Source organism: Dermacentor albipictus, chromosome 6 (assembly GCF_038994185.2).
Source record: "Dermacentor albipictus isolate Rhodes 1998 colony chromosome 6, USDA_Dalb.pri_finalv2, whole genome shotgun sequence".
NCBI classification, from domain to species: domain Eukaryota; kingdom Metazoa; phylum Arthropoda; class Arachnida; order Ixodida; family Ixodidae; genus Dermacentor; species Dermacentor albipictus.
In genome coordinates this window covers 14,428,265-14,448,591 of record NC_091826.1, presented here as the reverse complement: position 1 = coordinate 14,448,591, position 20,327 = coordinate 14,428,265, and the positions used below count along the sequence as shown (strand labels likewise).

Here is a 20,327-nt window from a genome sequence, read left to right as displayed (position 1 = left end):
GCCGTGTCGAAAGTTTTAATTTTTATTGAAATATTTTTCCTCGTATGTGAGGGCATGCATATTTTTCGGCATATCAACCAGTTTCCGAAATAACGCAATCTTGCGCTGTTCCCTGCAAGAGTGCGCGCAGAAACAAGATGTAAAAGACAGCACGTGAAATATTTATGACGCAGGGAACGATTTTGTTCACAAACAAACCAAAAGTTAAAACGAAGCGATAAAGAAGTATGTGCATAACAAAACAATCGTCCCATTTTACGCCAGAGCTGTGTCTTTCTTGTGCTCAGACGATGAGGTCATGCTTATATAAAAAAAGAAACCATGTCCTGAGTATTTACCCCAATGTCTAAAAGGATGGTTACGATATACCACATGTTGAATATGGGAGGTCATACGATTGTGATATCGATAACTAATGACCATCATGTTCATTCGAACGTATGAAAAAAAATGAAAATGAATATGATCGTATGGGGTTCTAAGTAAGATTTCACATGATCACAGCGAATTATTGGATATGGGGGTCGTGAGACTTATGATTGTTCCTTTTTTTTAAGTTAGGGGTGGATGGGTGCCTAAGATCCCCACAGCGTCATCTTGACGCAGAGCTGGTGGTCTCGGACGTCGGCCCATCCTCCGCTGATTTTGGGCAGCCTGACGACGCGTGGCTTGATGGGTCGCAGGTGGCGGATGTGCTCGGACCCAAAGCCTTCCTTGGGAATCACCTGGCGAGCCTTGCGGAGCAGCAACTCTCGACACTGTTTGGGACGACGGTGCACACCGCTGCGACGACACGCGCGCAAGGTTACGTCACGTTAAAACATTTACGTGTGGGCAACGTCGTCATTATTAACTCACAGCTTATTTTCGTCGTTAGGTTTCTACATTTGAGGATCAAACGTAACCTGATCTAAGGTGCACTGATGTTCCGCACTGCTTTTCGTCATCCGTAATGGTTTGCGGTACATACTAAATTTGAATGAATGAATGAATGAATGCTCAGTACATATTTTCACACGTTTACAAAGACATTGTTACAATAAGACCAGGGCCGTTAGCACCGCGTGACCCTTAGCAATACTGTCAGTTCTCGGCGCATCAATTAATAGAAAACATCATAGCTACTCAGGTTTAAAAGTAATGCGAATTCAAATTTTTAGGTTCTAACAAAATAAACAAAATTGTTATTTCACAGAAGAAAAAAAAAGACCAACAAATGACAAAACGCATACGCTACTATATACATTATTTGTTCCCTTTCCTTTTTATACCTTCTTATTATGATTTGTAGTCGTGTATGCATTGTTCTTTGTCACGTACTGTTCTTTTTGTTCCAGAACACTTGCAGCATTTATTACTTGTCTTTATAATGTATATATGTCAACTGCGCTGTACTGCGTATGCAGACGGGGCCGCAGCAACTGTAAAACTGGGGATTGTGCGCAACATTTGCGTACAATGGAGGGACATCGTTCATCCACGGTTTTAAGGGGGCGCGCAATGCACTCACCACTCTCCAATGTGGAAGACCCTGCTGACCCTCAAGCTGACGGTCAGGCTGCCGGCAGGGAGACACTTGTTCGCCACCGCAGTCAGCGTCAGGTCCCAGTTGTAGTCGTCGTGCATGCAGAATTCCTGCGCACGGGTGGGAGGGGACGAGGAGGAGTTATGAATAGTGTGGCTGGACTGAGCGTTTCCGACTGTTAGATAATGTTTTATTTATTTACTCTAGTTACCCGTAACTGTCCTCCGGTTGAGGTATTACATAAGGGGTTTGGTACAAATAAAGGTATAGCACTGTGAATACGGTTCCAAGCAAACGACAATTCACAAATTAACAGTGCTGGCTTATACAAAATTAAGTACAAAGTTCGGTAACGAATAAAGTACAGAGCAAAAGGTGTAAAGCACACTAAATTGAATAAAAGTGCAAAATACAATTAAACATATAGAAGAGCGAACTAGTTATTTAATACACACTGGGAGAAGAACGAACTAGTGGAGTAATAATCAGGGGTGGTTGCCTATACGTTATCGTGAATGAAGTTTGCTGATGTTTGTTTTTGTAGCGATGTGCAATGGCAACTGGTTCCAATCTTTATTGTGCGTGGTATGAAAGATTCAGCGTAGTGTTTTGAGTGGCACGTTATCTGTTTTAAGTTATTAGGATAGTCCCGGCGAGAAAAAAAATAGCTGCTAGTTGCAGAAAAGCTCGTCATGCAGGCATGTGTGATGATAAAGTTTATGGAAAAGTGATAAGCGAGCATAATGACGACGAGGCTCTTGCAAATGAGCGCGATTCTTTAAAGCAGTGATAACACTAGAGAAAGATGAGTATTCAGAGTAGCTGAAGTGAACAGCACGGTTTTTAAGGTCTTCGATGTCGTTAAAAATGCAGTGTCTATAAGGATCCCAAATGGCAGATGCATATTCAATTTTAGGTCGGCTTTGCGTGTTGTAAGCAAGTTTACGAAATTGAATAGGGGCTTGCCTCATGTTAAGCTTAAGACGGCCGAGAGAACGATTACCGGAAGCAAGGGTTGCTTTAATGTGGTAATCGCATGATAATTCGAATTGTAAATGAAGGGCCAAGCTACTTGTACGTTGATGTCAGTTCAAGAGAGCTATCGTTTAATTTGTAAGACTATGTTACACGGAAAACCCGATTACTAAATGACATATAGGCTTTGTTTTACTGTGGTTAAGTGGCATTAGCGGAGATGAGCACCTTGAACTTATAGTGTTCAGGTCGGATTGTAATGTCAACTGGTCGGTGCCGCAGGATACGTTACTATACAGAGTGCCCTAGCTATCATGCACCAAGATTTAAGAATATGCAAATGCCACGTAACTGGACAGAACCAAGATAATGTTATTTGTCGTCGCTTGGAGAGAGTCAGATTACTTTTTGAATTCCGCGTAATTATATAATTACTCTTATTAATTTATCAACTTCTGAACCATTATAATTAGATGAAAAGTGTCAATGAAAAAATTGTAGAGCAACATGAAAAACTTCGACACAGCTTTTTGTTGCTCAATACGTGCTACATAAAACTGTTTTTTCCGAGCGCGATAGAAGCCCGCGAATGCACGCAAAATTGTCGCGCGACTGGCCGCTTGAGTCAGGCAGGACAGAACGTTAGCGTTCTTCCTGTGTGCTTTTCGCTGTTGTCCGTTGTTTTTTCGCGCTAGTTAACGATGTCTCACGTCTGTAATAAGCACCAAGTAGCCCAACTGTTTGAGTTATTAGTAAGCATAGATGACAGGTCCTCGTTAAAAAAACGGTGTTGGGTGGTTCTGAACAACAACTGATACTATTTATCGCATGCTTTGTAATGCTTCCGCGAACCAGAAAGTTGGTGCTTGTCTGACTGCCAGTATAACATTTTTTTCTTATTAAGGCGCCGTAGTTTAAGTATAAATCATGACAAACTTTTGCGCTTTTCTATGTGTGGATAATACTGGTATGAACTTATCGAGTAGATTGGTTAAAACCTACTAGATTTTTAAATAACATTAAAAAATCATTTTTAAGTAAATTCCAGTTTTCGTCAACAGTGCGCGTTAAATGCCCAGTGAGGAAACTGTCATAAAAACGAGAGAGTTCAGAATTGGGTCCAGTAATACGAAAACAAAGGCGCCAGTGCAAAATATCCTAAACCTGCCGCGGAGGTTTAGCGGCTGTGCTGCTGCGCTGCCCAAGCACGAGGTCCCGGGATCAAATCCCGGCTGCGGCGGGATTTGAAAAAATTAAAAACGTCGAAACGCAAGAACGTCTGTGTCATGTGCACCAGCTGGGGGCACTTTAAGCATCCCCCGGTGGTCAAATTAATCCGGAGTCCCTAACTACGGCGTGCCTCAATCAAATGGCGGTTTTAGAATGTAAAATCCCAGAATTCAATTCAAAATATCGTAAGCCAGTTTTTCCACACATCCTTCCCTAACAAAGGTGGCTCCATTGCCGCTATTTTCACCGATAAAGTGGAGACATACGTTTCGGTAAGAAGCTGGGTATGGAAAGCTGCAGGAAGGATGTAACCAGTCCCCATGTAGACCCTTATAAAAAGAAGCTTTAGCGCGGGGTCAATTCCCATACCGCCTATTCAAATACACGTAAAACGTAGAAATGCCTTTGTGATACAACTCCCAGACCAATGTGAATAAAATTTCTTGCATTTGAGAGGAAAAGATATTCTAGTGACTGCAGGAAGTAATATTTTGAGTAATGGTCCGAAATGTTTAAAAAAAAATGTCGGAAATTGGTTTCAAATTATTAGCAGCACAAACACAACTCCGTAACTCTGCACCAAAAACCTATATTGCAGTTCTGTAAACTGTATCCGTTCGATCATCTAAAGCGGACCAATTTCATTTATGAATTTACCACTACGAGAACCTTTTACAATCATCACAAAAAAAATCCTACTCACGTATTAGTCGTCTTCAATATATAATTTTTGTCTGCTATAGACGTATTATAGGTGCAGCTTACATAATTGTAATGTCGCTTTTTTTGCTCATTTGCAAAGTTATAAACTTCATAGTTCCGTTTTTTGAAATTTTGCAGGTTTTGAACAATTTTTGTAAAAAGAAATACGATGAATTAATTAAGAAGATACTCCTTGCAGACACTAGACTTTAAAATTTTCTTTGAGATGAACAAACCTCGTGAAATTCGGTGCAATGGTAGCCGAGAAAAACAATGTCTTTTTTCCCTTATATTTTGATAGGAGCCCCTAGCTAAATTTTACTCCTAATTAAGATTGTAGGCCATGGTCCGCCATCTTGTTTAGGTGAGACAAGGTGTGTAAAGAAGCGCACTTGCGGGCTTTGTATATTGTATGTTGTTTCAGCTTTGAGAATGCAAGGAGACAAACGCTTTAATTGGGGAGACAATTGCTCTGTTTTCACTCATGTTTACTGTTCGCGCAGCACCAAATGACCGCAACACTTTAGATGCTCTAATAGATGTAGTTTACAAATCTGCAATCTCCCTTTTTGGTCCAGAATAACGAATTTGTAAATTTCGTCTTCAATGCTATTTTGCGTTATCAAATATTGGCATTATCTTCTAAAGCACATGAAGTCATAAACAATAATTTTACTTGGTACAGTTGCTAAAATTAAACTTTTTTCTCTATTGCAACAAGTTTCATTCGACTCGGTTGAGCGATTGTTTCATGGGAGCACTGCTGCATTTTGCATGTGTTTGAACAGAGAACATTGGAGTTCGCCCCAAGCTAAAGGCTCCTCTTAAGTTGACTGCGTTAAAATAAAACGTGGTGGAAAGCTGGAGTTAGAAGTGCGGTAACGTTTTTGCGTCAGAAGTGGAATTGAATAGCATCCTGTAGATGGCGCCACGTCATGTTTGCCTTTTTGGGCCCTTGATGAGGCACATGCGGTAGTGGTGGCCGTTTCACATCTGATGCGGGCAAGCCGTTTTTTTCGTCGCTTCAGGAAATCCAAGCTGATTTCTTTTATGCCTGTACGGACGCATTGATGTAATACAGAGGGAAGAAATATTTGGTCAGCTAGGTGATTACACGGAGGACCAATCTTTACCCGTGTCTTAACGAGGTAATGCGTACCCGTATACCCATGCATGAAGTTATCTAACAGAGCTAGTTACATCACTTTTGAGCCACCCTTATTTTGTCCCAGTGTAGTTTGGCAAACCTGCGGTTCGCGTCATTCAATCGGTAGACGGGTTCTTTCTTTCTCCGTTGCTAATCCTTCCGGACACCATGTCGGCTAACTAGAAGGGTAAGAGGTGAACACCGGGTGAGCCTTCGGTGCCTTTCAGGAGGCGTGCGGCTATAGTTCTTGTTCTTGGTTGGCTGACGCGATATATTGATTCGGTTACAATGTACGGTGGTAATGTGACGTAGTAGATGGTCAGTAATTGTTACACGACACGTCACTCAGCTGTGACGCGTTGCATTTTCTTTGTGTCTGACACCTGGAGGCTCTGGTCCGAAGCACGGGCCCCTGAATACCCAGTGTTGCTCTGCGCGTCTGATAGTCTAACAACAGAGTTCGTACTCGAAAGCCGAGAAATTCTCTCCAGAAAACCAAGTGAAAGGGTCGAACTGACCCGTTTAATTTTTGGGTAATTCTAATCGCGATCAGGGTAATTCAGTCATCGAACGTCGATCGTAAAGAAAAGCTGGCTATCTTCTTACTGAATTTAGAATAAAGACCATGTGAGGTTGATGAAAAATAAATAAATAATAAAATATGTCAAATGCAAAAAAAAAGAAGAAAAGAAGGATTAGGCGAAGTGTCCGTTATATGCATGTGCAACAACGACACGAGACTAGAAAGTCACTTTGCATCGAGCAAATACGGGATCTCCAGGCGGCTGTGTTTGCAAAGTGCGCTAGGAGAGAGAGAGAGAGAGAGAGAGAGAGAGAGAGAGAGAGAACTGACGCTGAAGCATGCCCGGATGTCCTTCCACAAGTCACGTGTCATGATGATGCCGAGATTGTTGGTGCTCTTGTTCCAGGGACGGATTTCCACCTGCGTATGACCAAACTAATTTAACTGCTGGCAGTCACTTGCAGCTGCACTCAGTTTCAAAACGATGTGTCACCAGAGTGGAAGGTATCGGCTGGCGTCGCACAATCAGGAACGCGACAATATTGGCACGCCTGCCTACGCCACACGTCTGTTGGCGTCAAATCGTTGTCTTCTCGGTGCGTAATGGAGCATCACGTGCCAAAGCGCAAATATACCTCCACCAAAATATAAAATAAATAAATCGTGAAACAAAAACAAAACAACATAAAAACAAAACGAAAACACGAGTTTGGCCTACTCGCAAGTCACCGCAGAGTAATTATACCTTATCTCTGAGGGATAACAACGCGGCTTGACACACTCTAAACATTACACGAATCTGGGCACAATAACGGTAACGGTCTGATTAGTGTTAAGGCGATCACACTGAAATGGATGGGAAAGGGGGAGGTGAACAGTGGCTGGTCTGCAGAGCTGCACAAGTTGACGTGTACACTTCCTTGCGACCCGCTACGGTGGCTTAACGGCTATGGTGTTGTGCTGCTAAACACGAGGTCGCGGGATCGAATTCCCGCCGCGGCCGACGCATTCCGATGGGAGCGAAATTGCAAAAACACCCGTGTCCCGTGCATCGGGGTATGTTGAACTTCCTCTGGTTGTCAAATTAACAGGGAGTACCCCGCTACGGCGTCCCTCATTATGAAATCGTGGTTCTGGCACGTATAACTCCAGAATTTATCTGGCTTGCCCGCGCTTTGTGCGACACTGTTTTAAATACAGCTTCACCTCAACAAAGCCAACGCGTAGTCTAACATCATGGCTAGGCGGATATGGACATCACTCAGGCATTGTTTGGATGTTTTATGCCCAGTAAAGATGACAGTTGTGCGACTGAACTCTGCATATGTTTGCATCCCATTATTTTCCGGTAAACACATCGTATACTGCTTCTGATGTTCTTTCGGCAGCGACGTACGAATATTCGATATTTCGAATGCGAATGCAATAACGTTTGATATTCGATTCGTGTTCAGTTAAAGAATTTGCTATTTGAAGTTGTCAAATATTTGTTTCCGTTTGAAGACGAAGGATGACAACCCTTATTAGAGTCTACAGGGAGAAAGCCAGATCACTGTTCCGAGTGACTTTGCTAAAATTTTGCCACGATTTCTTCGCATAAGCCATTTGTTTCATAGCGAACACATTTAGTAGTTCACTTCTGCTTAATAATTTCCAGCCATTTAATAAAAATGCCTGTCCTTTGCACAATCCATACAAATTTATTTCTCGGATTTGGCAAAAAAATTATGTGGACTTTCTCATGATGTCCAGATCAGTTAAACACAGCAGATTTTGAGCACAAAATATAAAGACAAAATCAGGTGAAGACTAAATTGGAAAGCGCGGCCTGTTGGGCGGGTTTGTAAAGTTGCATGGTGTTTGAGATGGCTAGAATAAGATTGATATGCATGTATATAACATGTGTGCTTCTGAGTAAACATTGGTTTGAAGTCAGCGCATGTTACGTGTACCTTTTCTTCGTGCCCGTCTTTTTTTAGCGCTGTTTTACAATCACCATGCACAGGTGAAAAGAGACACACGCGAAAACTTCCAGCTTTTGTCTTTCTCTTCACGTATTTGTGTCCCCTAGCTTGTGCTCACAACGTTACGTCATGCATTAAAGATACCAACTCGCTCAAACCAGCAACTTAATTACCCTTAAAAACGGCTGGCGCACTGTTATAGTGCTGCACTTTGTTCCTTCAGCATATGTTGACCTGCTGCTCCTGTGTTACATTTCGGTCAGTGTCATGGTGCGCCAGATGCGATCACCGTTCAGCTGTTTCTCGTTTATCGGCCTCCCTTCTGACCAGAATTCCAGGTGTGAATGCAATTACATGTATCAGATAAAGTAAATATGTCTTAGTCTCTTACTTTAATGAAATGGTTGCCTGCACCCTCATTAGTTGACATTTGTTTAGAAACTAGAACATTAAAAAAATTATTGCGTAATGAATTTGGGCTTTCTGGGATAGCAGGCTCTGACGCAGCCTACTTTCCCATGCTTCTGTATCTAAAAAGATCATGCTTAGTATTCGACTCGATATTTGAATCTCATTTTTATCAAATATTCGCATCCGATTCAAGTCAGAAATTTTTGCTATTCGGAAATTTCGCAATCTTGTGCTTTTACTTAACGATATGGAACGCTTCCATTATTCCAAATGCGGCTCTATCTGCAGTGCTGCATATAACTTTAGGTTCTGTGAAGTGACAGTTGGAACCCGCAAGTTTTATATTATATGGCTAGGTGCGTAGTATTACCACTATTCTGCAGGTGTAATTAATGTTGCCTTTCTCGGTAGTCTGCCCGATATTTGAATGTCATTTTTATTGAATATTCGCATTCGATTGAAGTCAAATAATTTTGCTATTGGGAAACACCTGCAAAAAAGTAAAATGACTGTAGCAGTGCCGCTATCGTTCACACCAATGAGCGCGCCAAATAAGAGGCTGGACGACAACAACAACAACAACAACAACAACAACAACAACAACAACAACAACAACAACAACAACAACAACAACAACAACAACAACAACAACAACAGCACTTACGGCGTCAGTGAGTGGCCTTTTGACATTGTAGTCGTTGTTTCCCACCAAGCAAAGGCACGTGCTTGTACCGCAAAGGCTGCAGAAAATTTATTTGGGCGTTTATGTTATGAATGCTGCCAGCTGGAGGTTGACAAGAATCGGGCTCTCAAAATGGGAGGCCTTCGGATACATTTTGCAGCAAAGTTGTAAATATTCGGGGCGTGTAAGGGCACCTAGATTCAAGTTTTCCAGTGGAACAAGTCTTCTTTTCATCAGTTGATGAGCGTAACGTTTCCTCGGCACTTCTGAAACCTAACGTCTCCTCTCTTGTGTCCTGTAGAAGTTGCCATTAAACTTGGTTTTCAATTCAATTCAAATCAGTCCTTTATTTTTCTTGCTGGTGAAAGAAAGAAGCCACCACAAAGAGTGACTACACTCGGTGACTTGACGAGGTGGCTGCTCCCGCCAATAGCGAGCAACAGATAGTTTCTCGCTGGTGTTAACGGGATTGGCATTCGTAGAATATCAAGCCCACTTTGATGCGCTGCTATGTAACCACTGTCGCTTGAGAACTTGGGTCACTGGGTATGTGTGCTCATTCTTGGTCAATACCTCAGGATAGGCATGTACCAGAATAGGCAAGCCGAACAAGAGCATTCAGCGGCACTGGGTTATTTATGTGCCACTGATTAAGTGTCCGATTAGGCAACTTGTGTCAATGAGTATGGACCACTGGGTATGTCCCATGCCTGGCAAATGTTCCACAATGGTTCCAGTAGACAAGCAGGACAACGGCATTCATTAGCCCTAGGTTATGTGCCACTGAATATGTGCCCCAATAAACGAATTCGGCATATGCCTAGTCTTGGTCAATGCCTATGGATGGCTATGTACCCGAACAGACAACCAGGGTAATAGGCAAGAAATGAAGTCAACAAAAGCAGCCGATTGTGAAATAATTATCGAAGGGAACAAACTGGGACTTCAGCGTGCATTGAGCGAGGAAGTGCTGAGCTACAGAGAAGGGAAGAAGTCGCCAACAGAAAATTCGAGAAGCCGGCTGCAGTGAAGTGTGTAAAAGTACACTCCATATACGTCATCATGTACAAACATTTCCGCCATTAGCGTTTAGTTTTGCATACAAATTTACATTTAACATTTGCGCTAACATCAAAGAAAGGTTTGCTTAACACGGATTTCCACATAGGCGTGGGATCCGTGCTATTGGTAACGAACCCGAAGCGATGAAAATTTTAGGATGACCACTACAAATTATAATAACATGCATCTTCAGCAATGGATTTCCTGAATGCTAATCGTATTAGCGTCACTAGCCATCGTGGGAGGGGTTCTGTCGGAATTTTTTGCTTTTTACCATGAATCCCTACCAGCTTGATTAACTTTGTCTTATTAAAATTTCAAGAATATCTTTTTTTGCTTTTACGTAAGTAATTGGGAGTGTTTGAGGATTTCGGTTTTAATTCGTGCTTTTCTTTATTATCATTGCTATAAATGCTCTTTACATATACAGAGAGAAAAATTTGGTTGCATTTCTTGCTGCACTTGTTAGTGATGCCTGCGGAAGTGCTGTTGATACACTAAGCAAATACTTCCATAGAGATGAGCCAGTGCCATCTACCGCAAAGCTGCACTTCTTCAGACATGCCACATAGGGAAATCGGCTCATGCCATGGTTATACATACGTTCCCTTTAACGATGAACTTACCTACGCATAAAGCAATTACTTCAGAAGTGGCTGGCGGTCGCCATCCATCCTTTAATACAGGCTGACACGCATTGAAGCTATATATTACATCCAGCAACTTAGTGGCGGCTAAACCCCATGTTTTTAGAGCCTTCCTCAACTTGACACGTGCACTCAACTCAAGAAAGCAGATGACCACGCCGCCCCGTGACCTGAAGTGGTCATTACGCTTTTTTTCTCGCTAGTTGCTTCACTTTCTCAGCAACCAGGGGCTCTCGGTGGCTACTCGAATGCGCAGGAGTCAAGGTTGTGTTTCGCAAGCAAATCCTCGCCACAGAAACCAAAAAGCGTGATTACGTGACCTCCGAGATTGCAGTAGGGCGCCGGTGCGACCTCGGAGGCCACGATTATTGAAGCGCGTTATGTTCTTCGGCCCACGGCTTAGTGACACGTCTACATTTGATGAGGGGCTACTCACGCGTGCCTGTTTGCGAGGAGTAACCGGACGGCGTCGATGTAGTCCGGGGCCACGTAGTAGTCTTCCTCCAGCAGCATGATGGGGCCCTCGTGACTGCGCGTGAGGTTCAGGCTCTCCATTACGACGTTGATCTGCGTGTATTCGTCGTGGCACGTTTTGCACCACAGAACATCTTAAGAGGACGTGCATTTGATCATGCCATGCTCGACAGTGGTTCCGGACTTCTGGCTCAAATTGTAATCGGATTACTCGCTTCTCCCAGAATGCGACGTATGATCGATTAATGGGTTACCATCATTTCTGCGCATTGATATGTCGACAATTAGATTAAATTGCATTATTAACCACTGGACGGCAGCTTCAATGCCAGATCACCAATACCAGTGAAGTTCAGATGGATGCGCGTCGTACGGTGTTTACCGACGAAGCGCTCTTTTGTTGGTCGTCGCTGGCTGTAAAAAAATTTGTCATTTTAATCGCTGCATTCTTATCTACAAAACAGCGTGTGCCCCCGTAATCTTGCTGCAGCCATGAACCGCATGTGGTCATATGATGCCACATGGTTTTTTTATGCAAGATGTCATAGGACTTATGAGAATATGTTATTTTTAGGGTGCGGAGCGCGTGTATTTTTTTTCAAGACGGATATTTTTAACGTGTGCCAGCGAAAAAAAAGAAATGCCTCCCAGACCGCTCGCGCGTGGTAACTTAACCATGGGTAAATTTGCCTATGACAATACATCGCCGCCCAGTTGTGCCGAGTGACGAAGGAGTGACACTGGCGCGAAACGTTTTACCCGGGTGTAAATTTAGTTATGGCCGATTTGTATATTAAAAAACCCAATTTCCCATAATTTGACCTCATAACATGCGATGAGCATCCAGTGAAGAACCTGTAACAAACTATAATTTAGTCGCGGGTGCAAAAACAAAAGCAAAACACAGCCGATCGAAAAGCTAATAATCGCGGGCATTATATTGTCTATTACTTAATCTTGGTATATATATATATATATATATATATAGTCACTGAGTAGCTGGCGGTGGCCAGCTACTAGGGGCTAGCGAATATTAGAGAGTTCAAATGCATACCAAGTATACTGTTCAACTCGAACTTGAATTGGGTTCAATGCATTGGTATTCAAACTTTCCGACATAACAATATCTCCAGCGTCCCACCAGGTCCATTCGGTTGGTGAATACACTTATTACACGAACTCTGAAGCTGTATATACTTTGCGGGATACTACTTTCTTCCTTATTGCCACGCAATTGGGACGTACTCACCTTCCACCACCAGTGATGCTTAATCTGGGTGAACTTGCTTTCCCTGTAGTGGCCATATTGGTCGGGATAATCGGCGTTGTTACATTTTATCTTACGAGCCCTGTAGAGAGTAAATATCAAGCACACACTATACGTGAAACAAAGACAAAACGCAGACATAGAACACACAAACATAAAGTATAAAGTATAAAGGAAACATAAGATATTGAGTTCGATAATTCCACGCCAAAATTTCTTTTATAGGGCATCTGTATTCGATTCGACAACAGATTTCACTATTCGAACAAATCTACAATAAAGAGCTTGAAATCTTTTATACCCGATTATAACAGGCAAATGAGCTTTGACGTTTCACGAAGAGCACTGTATGTGGAGGTTTTCGGGATAATGCAAAACAATAAAAAATAGAAATTAAGGAAAACACAACCTCACCGCTGCAGTCACTGCACTTACTGTTCGATATGGATATTCCTCGGACAGTCGTTCGGGTGGACGCCTGGAAACTCGTGCGGATAAATTTGAGTGGAATAAGGAAAGAATATCTGCATCACCTGCAAATCGCAATTGAAAGCCATATTGTTTAATGTCACCTTTTTCTATCTTTGTTTTTGTTTTCCTAAAATATGAACCGTACGGATATCTCTCAGCTCGATCAGCCAAGCGGCTGCTTGCGAGTCACCCCGCTCGAGTCCTTTTTCTTCTCTTCTTTATGAACAGCGTAATTCTTCTAACATATCCGGCAAAATATAAGCGTTATAATAGCTGTTTTGCGGCTGTGCAGGAGAGCTATAATAAAGAGGGCTCATTGTGCAAGTTCTTGGACGAAAAAAAAAACAGCGCTAATGGACGAGACCACAAGAAAAGAAAAGGATGGACAGACAGGGCGCTGTCAGCGCCGCGTCTTTCTATTGTTTTCTTTTCTTGTGGTCCTCCTTCCGTCAGCGCTGCTTTTTCAAGATGAGGAATCGTTAACCCGTTGAATTAATGACCTTGTTGAACTGCACTGAGTAAAGTTCTGTTTTGGCCGGGCAAGTGCTCACTGTGCGTGCGCAGCCAAAAATTAATCTTTACGAGCGACGCGCACGGTTTTATCAATGAAAGCGCTCATTTATCTTGGGATCCAAAAGTGGAACTACCGCACAGAGTGGCTGCAATGTACACTACAGAAAATGTGGCACACGTGATCATTTAAGCTGGATGCTTTGTGCGCTTTACTGTAATATATGGAGTGATATGGAGCCCGTGCGCCCCCGCGCGCCCTCGTGGCCGCTGTATCTTGAAAGCCATCTGCGACGGGTACAGAGTCCGCCGCGCGCTGTGTTTACGCGGCTTAGTTCGCGTTGATGCGAGCGGCAGCACGAAGGTCAATTCGCTCGCTGTTGGTGCCGCGCTTACTCACTCCAGCGTCTTGACAGCGAGTTCCCGCGGTCATCAAGTGAGATGTGTTCATGCCGTTCACATGTTCAGATGTGTTCATGCACCATGCTTGTTAATTTAGTTAGTATGTCTATGTTTGCAACATTACACGACCAATAATACTGCTATCGTTACTTAGTATCGCTGTCCGCTAAGTTGATATCGCGATTGATGCTTCGCCTTTCGGGCCAAACTGAGACTTATAAACGATATCTCCATGGCTGTTTCGGTTCCATTGTTCTAGTAGGCCGATGACACTGTAATACTATCGCAATCGAGGCGTTACTCAGACGCGATTTCTGCACTACACGAAGCATCCGAGAGAGATGGATTGGCTTCGTGTTAACCTAATCAATGTACACATGCCTAAAACCAAAATAATTTGTTTTCATTGTCCATTAATTGAAATGGGTTATTCTCGAGCGTCTACCCCTACATAGATCATTAAAGAAGCGCGAACTGTACATGGACGAAAGAGGCAGTTATATGTAAACACACACAGACAACGCGCAAACACATACACGTACAACACAACGCCTGTGTATGTGTACCTTTTTCTTTTTCGTCCGTGTCCAGTTCATGCTGTTTAGGTCCCTATGAATTACTAACGTGCCCAAGCTGCCGCTTCCGCCGCTTTGGTGAATCTACGTAGATGCCGTTGTTTCTCACGTAGATGCAAAGCTTTTAAACGCACTTAATCTGCAAAATACCTGGACTTACATTTTGATAGTGATTTTGCGTGGAACTCACACGTAGGTTATGTCTGTCAAAAGCTTCTATCAGTGCCTTGTATTTTCTTTTTGTTTGTGCGAGTGAGTGAGTGAGTGGAGTTTAAACATAAAAGAGGATATCATTGAACACAATAACCATTTCTAGCACCTAAATGTCGATGGAAGCGTCACAGGAGACCGCCATCAATGCTGCTTTTCCTTTGACTGGTATTCCACGTCTCCGCTATCTTATTAGCGGTACCGTATTTTCATGATAGAAACAAGCAGGTGGAAAGAGTCAGCGTTAGAGAGCTTTAGTTTACGTTCGGTATATTACGGTAAATTACCGCTTGTCCTGTCTCGTCTTGTCCCTCGTCCTTACTGCGCTATGTTACTTGCATTACGATAAATAACTAACATGCTGAAACTTATTACTGCTGGCGGCGACAAACTACGGCGGGGCATTCGACTATAGGATCTATTAAAATGATAGTTGTGGAACTGAACAATAGCTTTATGACAATCTGGTCGCTCACTTCGCGAACATTGAGCTCACGTTACTTCAGCAGCCTGAAACCTGCGTGCCAGGCTATCGAGGGGGAGTACAGACGTACCCTGCAGAAGGTCACCGTCCTTGGCAGGTGGAGCATGTGCGCGTCGTAGTGGTCGTGGCTGAACACAAGCAACGCGCGTTCGATACCCCGCACCTGGGACAGGCTGTGCAGCAGGTACTGCAGGTAGCGCCACCTGTTGTGAACCTGCACAACTATGACCGGGTCCGAGGGCTCCAGGGTGGCGCCGAACTTCTCCTCGTGGTGCACCTGCTGCGCTCCCAATCAATCAATCAATCAATCAATCAATCAATCAATCAATCAATCAATCAATCAATCAATCAATCAATCAATCAATCAATCAATCAATCAATCAATCAATCAATCAATCAATCAATCAATCAATCAACGAGTAAACTTATTACATCCAGAATCTGTCCATCGGTGAGCAGAGCTGAGCTGAACGGGTTCTACTTTGAAGCCGATTTTAAGAGCCAGGTAGGTAAATTATTGGCATGCTGCTGTAGTTAGTCTGAATTCTTGCGTTGATTCTAGGCGAAAATTCAGGCCTCGAATGTGTGAAAGGAAACTGAGAAACTGATCATTGTTTCTTCGAATTGGCCTGGCTCATTACTTTTTCCGCCTGCTAGGTCCCTCTCATAAGTGTAATTAAGCAGGCCGAAAAACACTTCTTGTGGAGTTGTCTAATACTGCGCTCATCAAGGCACCACTACCTGTCTAAAGCAGGGCTACAACCATGCGGCCGACCCGAGTGCCATCTGTGAACCTATGGCTCACGGTATAAATTCCAGCTGGGCTTCATTGAACATAATTATACATGTACGAATAACATGCTTCACTCGTTTTTTGCAGCAGAGCAATCTTTCGAATAAGAAAAAGAATGCCACGACACATTTCTGGTGAGTCGCCAGCTTATTAGGCAGTGGCAGTGCTGTTATACTCGCCGCAGCAGAGATTTCCGCTTACCTGCCTCTTGTTGAGGTTGAACGCGAAGATCCGCAAATCCTCCACGTTCACCTGAGCTACTACCTGTTCCGTCACCGGCTCAAGTGGCATCTGCGCAGACGAGCAACAGGAGACAGATGGCACATATTTTTAGTAATGAGTTAAAATTCTAATACTAACCGAATTTGCTTTTCAATTCGTACGCGGCTCGAGAATCCACTAACAGAAATTATATAACAGTAATTTCTGTCCGAATATAAGAGATAATACCATTTGCTGGGATCTCGGGGAAGAAAGGCCAATACAAATGGAGAGTGTTGTTATTCTGCCCAGTGGAGTTATACGATTGTCGCACAAAGGGACCGATTCCCCAGCGAGCGTGCCCTTGGCAGATAACATCTGCTCAGTACATTCCCGTCACTTAACAATAATACCTCGTGCTGGCGTCACGCGTATAAACGAATCTCTTCTCCACGTGTTGATAACGTTCGCAGAAGAGCATCGTTTGCGTGCACGAAGGCTTAGCGTGAATACAAATGGTGCCTCTTGATAAGCACGCAAATAACCACAGTAGTAGAAGGCGCCACTCGAGAGCTTTTCATCAGTAGCGGTCCAGCTACGAACGCTTATCGCGTGATTACTGGACTCGCGCTGATTCACTCTTCGAGGACTGACGCTTTGCATGCGAGCGTTAGGATCACGCACACAGGAGCCTTAGCTGAAGTGCGCGTTTGCTGCTGTGGCCCCGCTAGAAATGGAGCAATGGGTGGTACAAGTCATATGTCGAGCGGTCACTTCATCCGCATTGCAAAGGCAATGACTTTAGCAATATTGGTACGCGGGGGAGATGTCAGCATTTCGAAAGGCCTTCCGGAGAAGGGCCGCTATTTTGTAGCGATGCCTTTTTCCATGCTAATGCCTTTTCGCGCTTTTTACATTCGTGACTCGTCGCATTCGACACTACGCACAAGGTGGAGTGTCACTCTGACCACTTAGGAATGCCAAAAGCGCGAAATGTCACACTCAAAGCATAGCGGCGGTAGAAAACATTGCCAACCACCATATGTCGTGCGGGAAGTACTATGGTATAAATAGGTTGTTAAGGCACATATATAGGACTAAGTAAGGTGTACCTAGGACACCCTTTACGATTAAAGCTATAAGATCAAAGCCATTTAAGCTGCGGAGGATGAAAAGTGTGGAGAAACACGAATGTGCAAAAGTGCATGCCCTTTCCCTCGAATGGTGCAACAAATGTTGCTCATGCTGCACCTGCACCTGCTGATTAAACGTGCTGAGCGCCTGTTCATAACTCCCCTTTGCCTTTTGATCACCCGTTCTTAGTTTCCTAAACTCATTCACCACAGCCCTCCAAGGCAACAGAGACGTGAGTAAACATTTTAGCAACAACAATCACATTTATAGCGATGACACTTTCTGGAGCGCGAAGACAAGCCACCTCGACCTACTCAGGTCGTCGTGAGAGTGACAGCAATAAGCGACGCCTTTTACACCTATTTTGCGCGTGCCGGTCGCTCGGCGTTGCAGCGTTCATTTAATAGCATGCGATGACCGCGTCGCAGTCACGACAAAATGCATTCCCTGCGGTGCAACGGAAAAGCACAGATCATGACAGGTAATGTCACAAAGCGACAAACGGGCTACAAGAAACGTCCATCTAGATGACCGCGGAAACCACATGACGCGCATTTCGGCTAGGAGAGAGTGAGAGGGAAATAAATTGGTGCGATTAGTGCGCGGCACAAAATATAGGCGCGCGGACGCCTTAAGTAGGCGCGAAAAGCGTCCCACGTAGTTGCCGCTTTATACTCTTTCTGCTCGCCTGCTGCAAAGCGCCATTAGACGACTGTGGAGAGCTCTTGACGGCGGCAGCCGCTTGCTGTCCGCCCAAGCGCACCGTTCTGCCTGTTACCGGTGTGGCTCCGCCGCGCGACCAGTAGTCGGTGAAGGTGTAGAACAGGAACACCAGGCAGCAGAGACAGCCAGTGAACAAGGAGGGCCGCTGCCGCAGGCGCAGAAGAATCCTCTTGGTCCACATCGTTCTTCCGTCAGCGACGCCGCTCGAAGCACGCGTCTTCCAATCGAACGTTCTTCTTCCTCTTCTTTCCTATGCGATGCACCCGCAGGAGCGGTCGCTCCTATAGATCATACTTACGCGACTTTATTTAGATAATTGGGAGAGTGTACCGTTAGAATAGATGAGTTGACATTCGTTAGGTGGGGTAAAGTGATAAATAGAGCATAATTAAAAAAAATTCCGGCAGAAGCCATCTCACCGTGAATGTCAACGTGAATGTGATTAGCACTGAAGCAATGTGGCGACACACCACATTGGCGTCGCCGCAGAAGCCCGTTATGCATGAGGCGTTTGTGCTGCAGCCTAGCTCCTCTCTCGCTCTTCCCACTGAACACGCTGCGCCATCTAGCAGAGCCGCCGCGAAGTCCGCGTGTGACGCTTATATATATATATATATATATATATATATATATATATATATGTATATATATATATATATATATATATATATATATATATATATATATATATATATATATATATATATATATATATATATATATATATATATATATTCAGAATAGCTTTTCTGAGTATATATGACGCGGGTTAGATTCCGCCCTGCACTGGAGAAACTGTTGATGTTTTTTATCTTTTGTTTTTTTTTCAATAAAGAGCGGTATATGTCCAGTGAGCCAAGTTGGTGCGGTTGGTTTCGAGCCCTGTTCCCTCAGCTCAGCAGGCCGATGATGTACCCATTAGACTATGAACTATCGATTGACGCAAGTTGGTGGGAAAACGGTTAGACATAAAGTCCCATGAAATGAAAGTTCCCAAAGACTGCTAATCGCCAAAATAAAATAATTCTATAAAATTTCGTCGGTACCGCTATGTATAACGGGGAAATACGTTGATAATCAGAACTCGTGTCTATAATTAGAGGTACTGTGTTTATTGCGGCATAGGATGCCTGGAAAAAACTGTAGTGATAGCAAGTAGATGAACTCCATTATATTCGAGGCGCGTCGGGGTAGCCGCCACGGAGTTCACCGCCGTTCTGTTTGTGCATCTCAGGCGCATGCGCAGCCCACACGTGAAGGTCTGCAGAGACGCGCAGTTTGCTGCAAAAACGACGAAGCCAATTGTACCCACCCACACGCTCCTCTCGATCGGCTCTGTGGCGGAGTCGGTACAGCATTATTCGGCACTCCGCTGTGGGCATGAGCGTCGTGCACACAAACACTAGCATTCCTGCTTAGCTACAATGTTCATATTACATAGTGGTGCACACACTGGTCTCAGCAGAACAGGTAGTAAAGTGGAGCGGAATCTTTCTGATCCTTTCGATGGCCGCTGACAAACGCCGACGAATTTCCGTCGGTCTCATCTCACGCAGCGATCCTCTGTTCGAGCCCAGGGGGGGAAGTTCTGTAATAGTCCGCCTAGTGGACTGTCGATCTCGGCCGCTGCTGATTGGATGCAACTGTACGAGCGAGGAGGATACGAATGGCCCCAGCCAATCAGCGGCCGAAATGGACAGTCCACTAGGTGGACTTCTACAGAATACCTCCCCAGGTCTGGCTGGCCCTTACTCGGCGAGCACGAGCAGTGGTGGCAGCCATTGGGACCCTTCTCTAAGGGCCTCAATGACATCAATTATTTCACTTTATAATAAAGTTTCTTTCCTTCTTCTTCTTCTTCTTCTTCTTCTTCTTCTGCTGCTGCTGCTGCTGCTGCTGCTGCTGCTGCTGCTGCTTCACGCGCACTCGATCGAGGTGCGACGCTGGTAACGCCACTGGCGGCGTTCATCGCTCCCGCTTTGTGACACACCTGGTCTGGTCGCTGTTCCTGCTACGCTGCCGCAGTTCTCTTCCGTGCTGCGTCGCGCCATGTCGCTTGCGTGCATTGTTAGAACACCGCGCCAGGGGCTATAGAGTGCAACGCTAAACCTTGCTATCGTCATGTGTTATCGTTTTCGATGCTACGCCTTCGGGCAGAACTGCCAATTTTTTATATATATAGGCTCCATCACTGCGGCATTCCGCTTCTGCCACA

The 20,327-nt window shown here is 44.2% G+C and overlaps 1 protein-coding gene across 3 annotated transcripts; it reads right to left on the bottom strand.

The window, feature by feature from the left end:
- Positions 1-18,388, bottom strand: LOC139060789 (alpha-1,6-mannosyl-glycoprotein 2-beta-N-acetylglucosaminyltransferase-like). 3 transcript variants are annotated; one of them, XM_070539937.1, is made up of 10 exons: positions 18,168-18,388; positions 16,256-16,345; positions 15,332-15,541; positions 13,045-13,142; positions 12,592-12,691; positions 11,305-11,435; positions 9,142-9,217; positions 6,433-6,522; positions 1,511-1,635; positions 1-783 (listed from the first exon to the last, which is right to left on the bottom strand). In XM_070539937.1, exons 1-10 carry the CDS (start codon positions 18,291-18,293, stop codon positions 576-578), a joined length of 1,254 nt encoding a protein of 417 aa, XP_070396038.1. In that variant the 5' UTR covers positions 18,294-18,388; the 3' UTR covers positions 1-575. The 3 variants fall into 3 exon arrangements, with proteins under 3 accessions (XP_070396038.1, XP_070396036.1, XP_070396037.1); XM_070539935.1 differs by having other exon boundaries at positions 18,153-18,387; XM_070539936.1 differs by lacking the exon at positions 18,168-18,388 and adding an exon at positions 16,505-16,648.
- Between the last annotated feature and the right edge of the window lie 1,939 nt (positions 18,389-20,327).

What these genes read in the sequence shown, in the direction of transcription:
- LOC139060789 (XM_070539935.1), bottom strand. Translation starts at nt 18,293, where the DNA reads ATGTGGACCAAGAGGATTCTTCTGCGCCTGCGGCAGCGGCCCTCCTTG. An exon ending in AGGAATATCCATATCGAACA is followed by an intron (nt 12,692 to 13,044) that starts GTAAGTGCAGTG and finishes TACTCTCTACAG; the next exon opens with GGCTCGTAAGATAAAATGTA. An exon ending in AAAGGCCACTCACTGACGCC is followed by an intron (nt 6,523 to 9,141) that starts GTAAGTGCTGTT and finishes GGTCATACGCAG; the next exon opens with GTGGAAATCCGTCCCTGGAA.